A 14,309-nucleotide genomic window follows, 5' to 3' on the forward strand; every position below is an offset into this window, starting at 1 on the left:
AATTAAGGTCATTGAAAGTCAAGGCCAATTATTACAGAAACCGTGTTAACGGCTTTTTTTTAAGTCTAGAAATGTAGTTATACATTTTGAATTTTGATCAAGATGTTCATTAACTAGTGAAGATAGCGCACTTACAGCGACTTCTGTGGATATTTTTTTTAATCCAAATTGCGTAGGAGATATTATATTAAATCTGTTAAGAAAGTTAAGAAGGCGAGAATGTATTACCTTTTTTTTTAAATTTTAGAAATGCAAGGCAAGATAGATATAGGTCTGTAATTATTAACGTCATTTCTGTCACCATTCTTGTATACCGGGGTAATAATTGACTGTTTTAATGAGGCAGGGAAGATTACCTCACTAAAGATGGGTTATAATTGGTACAATATCATTCTTTACAAACTTTAAATACTTAGTTGGGATCCCATCCCACCCAGGAGCACTGTTCGTTTTAAGACTCTTTAACCCAATATCTACTTCGTTAAGGTCTGTTTCGAGAAGTACGAAAGAGTATAGCTGAGTGATTGTATTATTAATTAGATTATTGAAAGTGTACAATGTAGGGGCGAGACGTATTTCGTCACAGGTATTTGTAACAGGTATTAAAATATCACCGGTTGTCACTGTGACAAGATATCAAAAATAACAGTGACAAGTATTGGGAGTATTTTGTAACAACTAGTATTTTAGTAACAACTGATATTTAAATAATAGCTGTTACTGGACAAATGATTAGGATTAGAAGTATTAAAGTAGGTAACAACTAGTATTTTGTTACAGCTATAATTGTGTGATTTGTAGGTCAGTTATATTATTTGTAATTCAATAGGTAATAAAATAGTTATGGTTCAACTCTTCTTTTAAATGTGGGATAAGAAAAACCCTGTTTACTTGCACTGTCTACTGAATATTTTTTTTCAGACATATTCGTAAATAATAAATAAATCATTTTAATACATTTATTAAGCATACCTACTTAGATAAGATAGGTAGGTAATTAAAATATTAAAGTAAATTTCAATTAAGTAATGAAAATCCCTGTTGTTATTTCCATTAGGTATGTATCTACCTAATATTTTTGTTTCTGATACGGTATCACTTTTCGTATTAGTATTTATTCACAGTTATATTGTGACTACGAGGACGAAAATACCCGTTTGGTAAGAAAAACCTATATTGGTAATTTGATACCTAGTACCTACTGAATAATATATTTTTATAAAGTTTATTTCTAAGAATATAGTTCTTATATTATTTGCATGATAAGGGCACATTTTTAGGTTAGAATCACTGTTTAAGCATAGGTAGTATTGAAATTTAATGAATACGAAACTATAAAAATAATTACCTAGGTCAGTACAGTTTTACCTAAACAGAACTTTTGAAATTCGAAGTTACCACAAGAGAAAGTACTACGTAATACGTATAGATGGCGCTAACAAGTAACAAAGTGGGTTGATTCCAGCGGCCGAATTCCACCATCGGACATTACGTGCAAAGTACCAACCGCATCACGTAGACGTCTGGCATTCCACAACCGCGCGTTTTCTTCGAAATTTCTTGCCTCGCCAGCCACTTTGTGGAATCAACTACCGGCAGCGATCTTCCCGAACAGATACGACTTTGGGACCTTCAAGAAAAAAGCATACTCCCACCTTAAAGGCCGGCAACGCATAATTTGACACACCTGTTGTTGCGGATGTCCATGGGCGGTTGCCTCACCTCTCCCCATCGCGTGAGCCTCTTGCCCGTTTGCCCCCTCTCATATAAAAAAAAAAATAACAAGTGACACCAAACAACGAAAAATAGACGCTCCAGTATAGTACTAGCTAGTATATTATCACAGAAAGTATTAAAATAACAGCTAGTATTTTGTCACCGTCAAACCTAGTATTGCATTTTGCCCAGTAAGTCTCAACTCTAGTGCAATTAGAGGTGGTCTTTAAATCAATAAACTGTTTTTATTAACAGTTTTATATTCGTTAACGAATTAACTGTTTTTCTTCAACGAAAAAACCTGTTGAAGCTAATAAATTCAATCAACGTCTTCGCCCGTAACACGCAATAAATGAAGAAATTGGATGCCTCATTAAAACAGCTTAATTCAAAACAGTTGACGAATTTGTGAACGAAAACGTTGACTTGATTTTATATTGACGAAGTAGGTACTACGTATAAATTAAATTTAGCAATGTTATTAATATAATATGAAAGATGAACCTAATAAAAACCTAATTTAATAATAAATTCGTTAACCGATTTTTCAAAACCGTTGACGGTTTAACAGTTTTTTCAACCTGTTGAACATTGACAAAAAGAATTAGATTAAATTAATTTAAAAACCTTCAATGGCACACCTCTAAGTGCATTCCCATTAACAGACGGTATCGACATCAAGAGATATAATAATCAAGCTAGAACAGCTTGATTTACAAAAATATATTCATCAATATGTACGTACATTTCATTATACCCCAGTAATTTGTGCACTAATTTACCAATAATATTCTTACAAGAAAATGATAGCGCGTTCTTAGAACGTACAGCGCCATCTAGTTCGTTTTAAGGGACGCTATGTAATTCAATTGCGGGATTTGCGAAGTAGCTCTGGCTGACTGATGGAACATTGTAACAAAAACGAATTAAATACCTACTATTAGGCCAGTGCTGACGCCTTTGAAAATGAAAAATGTGAAAAAAAAATAGTAGGATGAAAAATATTGGAAAAGGAAGAAAATATAACAAAAATGAATATTCCATTCATTTTTAATACATTTGATGAATTGTAATCAATAATTTTGCTGCTACAACATTTTTCGGATTTGAGATTTTTTCGTTTCTTTGCATTTTCTGAAAAATGGTAAATCCATAGTTATGTTTATTTTTTACACCATCAAAAAGTAGAGATTTCAACAAACAAAAAGCCTACCGACTTTTATGATAAAGCTGATAATTTGCCGAGAGATTTTTCTCTTGAAAAATAGGGTTATTTTTCGAAATTAAGGTCAAAATAAGGTGAAAAAATAAATATTTCAATTAAAAAAAAATATTGCGAAATCGAGATAAACCAATATTTTTATCCTTAAGGTAAATATTTATCCTTTCATTTTTATAATATTTTCTCTACCTTTTCCAATGGGTTTCATCCTACTATTATTTTTGCCTTAGTATATAAATGGCACTACGTTGGCTCGTATGGTATTCTTTCATTGTTTACGTTTTTGGTTTTTACACTCAATCTCTCTCTCTCACTGTAATCTTAATATTATGTTATATTTTTTCTATATTTTTTTTCAACACACATTGTTTGATGCCCGACGAGACCTGTGTCCTCGTCCTGTAATCGTTTTCACTCCACTCACACTCACACACGGACAGTCTGACGGACTGCATACAATCACTTACGTACACACAAACATATACACTTACATACATACACACTTAAAAAGTGTGTTATCTCGTTTGTCAAAAGTCCATCGGACGAATAGCAGATCATCCGGCACGCATCCAGTCTGAGGTTCGAGTCTCCTTAAGAGACGCCCCGCGACTGTTGCGTAGTATGTGCGGCCTTCACGGCCCACGTGCTATGTCGCTGGAAAAACTTTAAGGGCTACCAGGCATAGGGCAGATTTTTATTCGGTAAGGGGAGCTTTGCGCAAGCACCTGAGCCCGACATGTGCCCCGTTTCGGGGTTCCTCTTCAAATAAAAAAAATAGAGTATGTGCTTAAGACCGCACGGCAGAACTGAAAACTTAATTGGCAATCGCAATCAATTTATATATTACATTAGCTGACCCGACAGATGTTCTTCTGTTAGAAATTTACAAGACACGAGGGCTGATAAACACAACGAATGTGTTTTTTTGTAATATCCAAAAAATGGATTTTCCCATTTATAAATAAATAAAAATAAAAAATTACTTTTATTATCATCAGAATTAAGTTTGTAAGTATATTTGAATTAAAATTATGCCGTGTAAACAGTAATTTTACACACTAATTTTCATTATTAAATACCATTAATTTGAAAAAGTTTACATTTATCTTCAGTTTCTTACAGCACTTCTTATATGTCAATTAGAATGATGCTCAAAACTTCAAATACTATATTTAAATAGAAGATGCGTTAAGCCGTTCCCGAGATTAATGTGTGTAAACAAACTTGTAAAAATACTAGAAACTACTTTTTCGGTAATAAAAAAATTAAGATAATGACACGGCATGTGTAATTACGGTTTTATTGTATAATATATTTGATTCGGCCATTGTTTAAGTTTTATGGACCACCCCACCGATACAATTCGGAATCTTTGCCAAAAACTTCTGCCGAAAAAGAACGAGAAAAACATGCCCGTACTTTGTCTTAGTCTCTCGAGGAATTCCTTAAAGTATTTTATCTCCGGCTTTCACAGCTCGATAGCGGTCTCGGTGCTATCAGTTATATGAAGAACATAACCTTATCGCCGATACGAGACCCTTTCAAACTTTGTGTTGATTTTACAATTTGAACTATGATTTAATCTTTTTTATGTAAAATACGAAGAGGTTTTGTTTTTTATTTTACAATCCTCAAATGGTCCGTTCATGTACTAAAACTAGTGCAGTGTCAAAGTCATTTGTATTATATATATATATGCGTGCTCTCAACATTTACGTCTTAATGATGCTCGAGTGTTTTTGACAGCAAACTTCAACCCCCTTATTCATAATGGTCCGCTAACTTTAAACAGCCGCTAAGGAGTGTTTTTTCTCATTCTGACTTAGGTCAATAGAAGAAGACAGAGTGCTACTATGGAATTATACTTTTTGTTTCCAATACATGAATAAAAAAAAAAAAAATATATAAGGTCTATTTTCATATTGTGGTGGTAAGATCGATTGTAGCTATTAAAATATTTTATTGTTAAATCTACTCACCGCCATGTTAATGTTCATCAAAGCGGGCACAGTTCTGTCCAAGGTCTCGTCTTCAGTGTTCCGCCAGTACACGGTATAATCCTTGAAGTTGATCAGGTAGTCCGGCTTCGCTTGTTCAAGGTTTGATTCTGATTTTATATACGCCTGTTGCCTGATACAGAAGCAATAAAATAAATTCTTAAAATAAAATTTTAAGTTACTTTTACTTTTATTTGGCGCGTTAGGGAAAAATTATCAGAGTGAATTTTTACGATGCGTCCGCGGTATTGTCAAACATAAATGTTTGACAATACCTTTAAACCGGCACTGGCTAATATATTTCATAAATAAACTCACCCGTTCCCAATTTTCTCAAAAACGCCGTTCGTCTTAATCTCCTTCTTATCAATATTCAACAAGTCGACGCCATCTTGATTCTCAACCTCTGGCAGCATCAGAAACTCTTGCATTCTCTGCACACTGATGTACGCCTCCAACGTGAACGTGATTGAAAGTGGCAAGAAATCCACGAGCGTCGATTTCAACATTTCGTAGTACGCGAAGATGACGAACACTTTGGAAGCGGTGAGGTCGTTTTGGAAGGAGATAAAGGCAATAATACTGAGGAATATGGCGACTTTTGTGTTGAGTTTCACGCATGATATCATCACGGTACGCAGCCAGGACATCTTCTTGATGACGTTCATTTCTTTTCTGAAAAAAAAATGTAATAGGCATTAAGGCATAAACAGGGGTCGGACAGTCTCACTATATTATTTAATAATTATAGGCGCTAATTTTGTAACAAAAAATATACATTTTAGCAACAACTACTTTCCAATATATATTTATTTAAAGTATTATTTTTTATTTGGCTCGTTTCTAATAATGTCCCTCAGGCAAGCTGTTAAGTAAATAGGGATGACAATTTTTCATATTGATTACATAATAAATGAATTATAAATAAAAAAGAATAAGATTCATATATTGGATGCAGAACCTCACAAACTAATTTGTTTTGTATAAAACAGCCATTGTAAAATACTCTATTTGATTGAAAAGAGAGGGCGTTGAGTTTCATGTATGTTCTTCTCACGAGCTCTACTTTTTCCGAGCATATGGTTCATAAGTTCAGTAATTTTAACAAAATATTTATAGTGACGATTCAAAAGCGTTTAGTTCAAGCCTAATTGAATAAAGTTTATTTGACTTTAATTTTGACCATAATAATTACTGACCTAGGTTCATAATATTATTATATGTCCAAATTATACATATACATACTTCCTCGCCTTTCCAATGATCCCAGCGAAGGCGTTCTCCCAGGCGTACATTTTTATAGCTTCGATGCTCTGTATCGTTTCGTTCATCAGCCTGATCCGGTTGTCCGTCCGGACGGCCGTTTGCCTTCGCAACCGGCTCGATATCTTGCCCAAATAACCTGAAATTCGATTCGAACCACCATTAAATTGTCATATAGACTAATAAGTCTTTTTTTTTATCGAAAAGGACAAACGAGCGTACGGTCGGCAACGCTCCTGTGATTTCTCTGGTGTTGCAAGATAATGTGGGCGGCGGTGATCACTTAACACCAGTATACCCATACGCTCGTTTGTCCTCCTTGTGCAAAAAATAACATATGGAAAAAAACATTGCCCTACACGGGACACTCGAAAGAAGCGAAACTTTATAAACGATATATAACAGAACCATACATAGCTAGGTATTTTAAATTTTTTTTTCAATCATACGTAATTACTTTCACAGTTAACATTATAGCGCAAAAAATCGTGATAAGACTGCTACTTGAAGTAATAAAAATAACACTAAGGTATAAAATACCTGAATAAAAAATTACATAGTTTTCAAAATAAAAATTCGAAATCGTTATTTCATACCGAAACGCCACTCTGTACAGCTACTCACATCGTGTTACGGTCTGAAATCTGACGCTCTCGTGTAACGCTAAAATCTGACGCTTTGCTTGGTTAGAGATCCCGCGCAGCGAGCTGCCCGCACATCAGTAGCCTAAATGACTTTTAAATGTAATTGTCAACACAAACCTTGTAATGGTATGAACATCAACAAGAACGCAACACCGATGATTGAAGAGACTCCAATCTGCTGGTACATCAGGTATACAATGATGACGCTCTCGATGGGAGTCCGGACCAGGTCGAACAGAAACACGCTGGCCATGTCGAACCGCTGGGCGTCTGTAGTGAGAAGGTTGACCACGTGGCCGGCCAGACCTTCGGAAGCTTTACCGCCAGCGGTGAGATCTAGCCGGAGAAGCTGCACATGAAAAGAAAAACTTTTCATAAACAAGCTTCTAGTATGTCCCTGTTAACAAAAGGAACTAAACACTTTTTTTTGGATGATATTAAGGGGCGAGACGAGCAGAACGTTGAGCTGATGGTAATTAATACGTCCTGCCCATTACAATGTAGTGCCGCTCAAAACTCTTGAACAACCTAAAAATTCTGAGCGGCACTACAATTGCGTTCGTCACCTTGAAACATAAGATGTTAAGTCTCATTTGCCCAGTAATTTCACTAGCGTCCATTGGTTGTGTACTTAATGTACCTGAAGTATGATACATGATAATGGTCAGGGAGTCGAATTTGCGTGACGGTGTGCGCGCGCATCGTAAAAATTCACCCTGATAATTTTTCCCTAACGCGTCAAAAGAAGTATAACTTCAATAAAATTAATTAGATTATTGCTTTCTTAAATAATATGTGTGCTTTAAAGTTTAAATGGCTGTCAACATTATATTATAGCAAGTTTTTGTGACAACACTTGGATAATATCTTTAGCGACTAGATGTCGAGCATTATATATTATATTTAGAGGCAGATTAAGGCAGTTGACATATTTGCATTTAATTAAAAAAAAACTTTAATTACATGTGTTTTAATTTAATTCTATTACTTTTTATTGATGTAGACATCGTCAGTTTAATCAGACATTATTGTAACAGACCAAGTAGTAAGATACCTTATTAAGTAACAGATTGAACCCAAACGTTATAGCCATTATGCATAAAGAGTACAAACGAGTGTACAGGTCACCTGGTGTTAAGTGATCACCGCCGTCCACATTCTCTTGCTACACCAAGGGATTTAAGGAGCGGTGCCGGCCTTTAAGGAAGGTGTACGCGCTTTTTTTGAAGATACCCATGTCGTACCGTACAGATTTGTAGTACGTGGAAGAAATCTCCTTGCAAACCGCACTGTGGAGGACCACCAAACATCCAGATGGTAGGGAAGATACCCTAATTTGAGGCGTGTTGTGCGAAGGTTTGAATTCGGCGGCAGGAATCAGGTGAAACAGCTCTTGGGAATCTCCGTGATAAATGCGGTATTAGACACGTAAATAAATAATAAGTAAATACCTTTCTATATATGAGTGAGCAGCAAGCGACGCGTATCTTCATACTCATGTTGAGTAGATTCAGCAACATTGGATGGATGAGAGTCGCGTTCATTGCCATGAAACTGTAAACAGAGGCACTGTTAAATTACTGGTTATTATCTGAGTTAGCCCCAATTTCACCAAAGACACTCCAAACTGAGTTTAATAAAACTCAGTTTAACATGGACCAAGTATAGTAACTAGAACTATTGATAGCTTCCGTCTCACTCACACGAGAAAAAGAAAAACTTAGGCGAGTCTTATGTAAAGAAATGAGATAGAGTGATTAGATTTTTTGTTTCGCCATGCATGCCGCGTTTTTCAAGGTCAGCACACCCGGTGTGCTAAACAAACTTGACAGCACTGCACAGATGTTTGGTTTACTTTATTGCGTCTATAAAAATCAGCTACATATTATTGTTGTGAAACGTGTGAAATATCCACTATCTATTCAATATCAGTGGCAATTTTAAGTAGAATCGAAGGAAATATGGTGCGATGTTGTGTTTTACGATGTAAAAGTGATAGTGAAAGAACACTTGTGTTATATTATGTACCTATATATATATATAGGATATTATCTGTCTCATCTTGGCCACGCCATACCGATGTCTAGTTACTAGGTATACTTGGTCTTTGCAGTTTTACGTGAGCGAGTTCAAATGCCAGTCTTGATCTCGATTAAACACAAAGCGATTTCACCAATACCTTTTGAGCCGGTTAACGTAAACTGAGTTTACATGTCATAAACAATAGTATGTATCTTATACCTGTCAAAACCGTAATCGATAAGTATGAACAAAATCTAAATCATTATTTGTCAAAGTCGTCTAAAATTCGGTAGTCAGTAAAGCCTTTTGCAGGCGTAATCTTAGGTTTTTTTTATATACCATTTTTATTCCAGTGGGAGGCTCCTTTGCACAGGATTCCGGCTATATCATGGGCACCACAACGGCGACTATTTGTGCCGTGAAGCAGTAATGTGTAAGCATTACTGTGTTTCGGTCTGAAGGGCGCCGTAGCTAGTGATATTACTGGACAAATGAGACTTAACATCGTATGTCTCAAGGTGATGAGCGCAGATGTGGTGTCGCTCAGAATTTTTGGAGTTTTTCAAGAAGCCTGACCGGCACTGCATTGTAATGCGCAGGGCGTAACAATTACTATCAGTCGAACGTCCTGCTCGTCTCGACCCTTATTTTCATAAAAAAAGCTGAGTTATAGTGTTCTACAATTAGAAGAGAACGCAGCGTTCCACTTAAAATGTTGAAATCGGTACTAAATGTCTGAACAGGGTTCAATTATTAAATCACCAACAAACATCACTTGAGTTTTTTTATTCATAGTTTTTTGACAGCGCCATCTGTTGACGTGAAATCGTTCTATCGAGTTATTTTCTCGGTGTCAAATGTGTCATTATCTATGTAACATAATTTTTAACTTGGCTGTAAGTTTCCCTTAAATTCTTCAGGGCAAACTGGAGCCAGTGCAAATGGCACGAAAATAAATGGAAACATACGTACCCAACAATGCCCAGAGCGTAGAGATAGGCCTGTGTCGATGTTACCCCGGATTTCGGTGACGAGAAATAGTTTATTAAGCCTCCCAAACATATCGGCGTAGATATTCTGTAACGAAAGAAACATGCAGTATTAGTATTTTGACGGGATTAGAAAGACAAAGGCGCGTACGGATTAACGGACAGGAAGTGATCACCGCCGCTTATGATTGTACGCATCAGGTGACCCTTACGCTCATTTGTTCTCTTCTTCCACTTAAATCCAAATGTAGCTCTCGCATTGTCGGGCATCCAGTGTAGTGTTGAGATGAGGCGGTACATTTATAGTACGAGATCCGACTGCAGGATTAATACGTTCATCGGTTTTTTGCTGAAAACTAAATTTTTTTTGTATATTTATATTTAGGAGAATATATATTTACCAGGTTGCCTATCAAAATTTGGCCGCCCGTATTTTTAATTAAATTTGACGTTATTTTATTTAAAAAACAAGTGAACGAAACTTTTTCCCAAAAATCAATTAAAATTATTTTAATTGATTGGGCGGCCAAATTTTGATAGGCAACCTGTTAAATATATATACTCCTAATTATAAATATACATAAAATTTGGTTTTCAGCAAAAACCCGATGAACGCACTAATCCTGCAGCCGAATCTTAGACTATTATCCCGTACGTGACGTCAAGATGTAGGTAAGAGCGGCTCAACATTTTAAAGTTAAAGTCGCGGTTTAAGACGCGTTTCTTACTACGTAAAACTATTAGCCTCTAGACAATGAGGGAGAGGGTGTGAGACATATGCTTCAAAACAATTAAAAGAAATGCGCAATAAATAACGAAGAAATTCAATTTAATAAATTAAATCTTCTTATTTGCAATAAATTAAAATCATATTTAATGAAACAAAATAACATTTTTATAGGTACATTTGATATAAATTAAATTATTATTTTATGTTTAATTAGACATCACGCATATCTTATTACCACTAGAAGTGGTCAATTAATTATAGTACACTCTAACTCTCTAAATAATATATTAAAAATAAAAGGAGAGAGAAAGGAGTCTCTTATTTCTTTGTCTTGTTGTATATGGAATATATTTTTTATCCGCTTCCCGCTTCTTTATTAATATGTCATGAATCCTTCATCAATCACATGTCATATTTTTGCTCGTAACTTCACATGTATCACTAAGCTTCAGTACGCCTCGCCTCATTTGAAGTAGGACACTGAACTGGCTTAGTGCAAAACAGAGGCTACTCTTAGAAACTTATTACTTTTTTCAAGTCGTGTGGTACCCAACACTAATCCAGTGCTTTGTGAAGGGCTAGAACACTTGGAGTTACCTAGGCGTCGCTTCATTGTGTGTCATCTACCGCATTTATCACGGGATGTATTCCGAAGAACTGTTTGACCTGATTCCTGCCGTCGAATTTCACCCACGACACGCCCCAGATTAGGATATTATCCGCAACATCTGGATATCTGGCGTTTCTCTACAGTGCTGTTTTTAAGGTAATGTGATTCCTCTGGTGTTGCAGGAGAATGTGGGCGGCGGTGATCACTTAACATCAGGCTTCACATACCGTTGTTTTTCATACATTAGTATATTTGTTACGTTAATGTTAAACGAGGCTAATTGACCAAATACGTACTTCTGAGATTACTACATTACTTATAACCAATGAAACTACTAAATATTTATAATTCTTACTAACAAGTGGCAGATATTATCGTTAGATATATCTAATTAAAACAATTAAATTCATCACGTATCGCCACGTACTTCTTAGACGCAAATAATTTTACTAAAAAGAATTCTAACACACTTTCTTATAGTAAAATATCATCATCATCAGCCGGAAGACGTCTACTGCTGGACAAAGGCCTCCCCCAAAGATCTCGACGACGATCGGTCCTGCGCTACCCTCGTCCAACGTTTCCGGCAATCTTGACAAGATCGGTCCATCTTGTGGGGGGCCTACCAACATTGCGTCTTTCGGTACGTGGTCGCTATTCGAGGACTTTTCTGCCCCACCGGCCATCTGTCCGTCAAACTATGTGCCCACTCCCACGTCAGTTTCGCAAACATTTGGGCTACGTCGGTGGCTTTGGTTCTCCTGCGGAACTCCTCATTTCTGATTTCTGCAACTTGGTATAATAAAATATACCAGGCTGCAATATCCTTCCATAAAGTGGGTTCTGCTCTCGTACGTTCGGCAAGTAGCCACGTTATTGTAAACGTAAAAAAACCAACTTACCTAAAGAACGTATCGATGATTGCAAAAATAAAATTGGTGACGATAAACTTGAGACCGTACAAGGAAATGATGCAACGAAGTAGTGAAGGCTTCTTATTCTTATCTGAAAACAGTTAAAATTGCATTTTATATTCTATAATAGAGTGAGTACTCACATTTAAACGGTTAAAGAATTTATTTCTCATAAGAATTTTACTAATGTGGCCAATCTCCAGATGGCGCTAGTTTTCAAATAGACTAGAATAGAGAGGGCTCTCTTTTCCCTATATATTATAATACTCTTTGGTAGTCTGACTCACCGTGGCCGGTGCCCACTGGCAACCGCTGACTGACTACTGACTTGTGACTGTTGTCGCCTGTCGCTCGCCGGTATGTTTTACTTTTCGGGCCGAGTCGAGTCGAGCCGCAAAACCAGTTGCATAAAGCTTGTGCCTCAGTAACAGATTACTTCTATTTTTCAGCTATATATTTTTCAATATCAATGATGCACATATCCATATCTTATGTTATATTATACTAATAATATTACACTGTATTATTATATTTATAAAAATCGGAACGCGTGTAATTATAACGATTACACCCAGTGGTTAGTGACCTTGTCTACTGAGCTGAGGTCCCGGGTTCGAATCCCGGTAGATGCAAACATTTATATTTATTTATTAAAAAAGGCTTACCCACTAGACATACAATTAATAATATGACAACTTATAATGTAAAATTACTTATATTTTATACTTTTATATCTAGCTTATAGGTATGCACCGCGTTGCCATCATATATTATTGTAAGTTAACTAAGTTAGTACAATATGTATGTTTACTGTTACTAAAACTATAATTTTATACATCCGAAATTATAAGGGTTCAAAAGCGTATTTTTGTATAAAATTTATATCTATACTACTTTTACTATGGTATTTACTGTTGTATAATTTTGAAATAAGTTGGATAGGTGAATTTGAGGCATAATTGTTTCTGAAGAATCGTACATGTACTGGCAGATATGTACTAATACGACAAGGATTATGTGGTATACATAATCCAATCTTAGATAGAAGTAATGGACAGTCTAATTGATTATTTAATAATTTATATAATAAAAGAATTTGTGATGCATCTCTTATATTATGTAGAATATGAATGTTTGTTTCCGAGTCATGGATGTTTATAAGGTAAGTATTTATGTATCTTTAAGTATGTGTATTGTATTAAACATATCGTTGTCTTGTACCCATAGTACAGGGTATGCCTAGTTTGGGGGCAAGATAATATGTAAAAGTGTGTCAATGTTTATTTATTACTAGCTGACCCGACAGACGTTGTTCTGTATATAATAAATAAAATAATGTTTTTTTATGAATTTGTCAATAATATTTCATAACATCAAGAATTGCTTCGTAAAAATGCACCCTGTTGTTGTAATGAAATTGTTTCACAGCAGAACTGTCAAACCGTTGCGTATATAAATTCGAAGGGGTACGCATTATGGGAAAAACAAATTTGTTGTTTTTATTTAATTCCGAGTATTTTCCTATTTATTTACCTTTTAAACCTTCCCTCTACTTCCACAAATAATTCAAGACAAAAATTCGCCAAACCGGTCCAGCCGTTCTCGAGTTTTAGCGAGACTAACGAACAGCAATTCATTTTTATATATATAGAGATTTATTTAATTCGCAAAGTTTTAAGTTAATAGAAATAGAAATATATTTATTCATCATAGGGAGTGACAATAACGTAACATATTGCAACAACACTTGGTAAACCTCATGAAGCTACATCAGTTCGTAAAGGGGCTATGACATGGGGAGAAGAACTGATAAGAAACTCCCAGCTTCCTATTTTAGATAAACGAAACAATCAAACATTTTACCTACACCTATTTTGTCATCGTGTGAGTTGTAAGGTAGCTTTGGCTTTTACATATTGCCATTTTTTGGCATTGCAATTTTTCCATATTAATAGCTAAGTAGCGTGAAATTTGCTGTGACTGGCTCTGAGTGAGGTGCCCGAAAAGTAAACGAGAATAGATCGTATGGTGTGTAAACTAATTTATCAATGTATTATAAGGCCACCAGCTTCGAATTGAGTACGATTTAAAATGAACCTTACTAGTATGCAACTAAACTAGTTATTTCTTTAGAAGATGGAACTAAGTGAAACTTCTGTACTGTTCCTCTTTATTCTGTGACAGTTTGTACAAATTGTGGTA

General features: G+C 35.5%; 1 protein-coding gene across 2 annotated transcripts in view; it reads right to left on the reverse strand.

Moving 5' to 3' along the window:
- Positions 1 to 14,309, reverse strand: part of LOC126965434 (probable multidrug resistance-associated protein lethal(2)03659) — an 87,935-nt gene that overhangs the window by 45,724 nt on the left and 27,902 nt on the right. For both annotated transcript variants that reach the window (XM_050809044.1, XM_050809042.1), the window contains exons 5-11: positions 12,096 to 12,198; positions 9,837 to 9,941; positions 8,294 to 8,396; positions 6,960 to 7,191; positions 6,181 to 6,337; positions 5,254 to 5,610; positions 4,918 to 5,068 (exon numbers count right to left, since the gene is read on the reverse strand). In XM_050809044.1, coding sequence (XP_050665001.1) covers positions 4,918 to 5,068; positions 5,254 to 5,610; positions 6,181 to 6,337; positions 6,960 to 7,191; positions 8,294 to 8,396; positions 9,837 to 9,941; positions 12,096 to 12,198 — 1,208 coding nt within the window. The remainder of the gene's footprint in view (positions 1 to 4,917; positions 5,069 to 5,253; positions 5,611 to 6,180; positions 6,338 to 6,959; positions 7,192 to 8,293; positions 8,397 to 9,836; positions 9,942 to 12,095; positions 12,199 to 14,309) is intronic.

This window comes from Leptidea sinapis, chromosome 7 (assembly GCF_905404315.1).
Source record: "Leptidea sinapis chromosome 7, ilLepSina1.1, whole genome shotgun sequence".
Lineage (NCBI taxonomy): Eukaryota > Metazoa > Arthropoda > Insecta > Lepidoptera > Pieridae > Leptidea > Leptidea sinapis.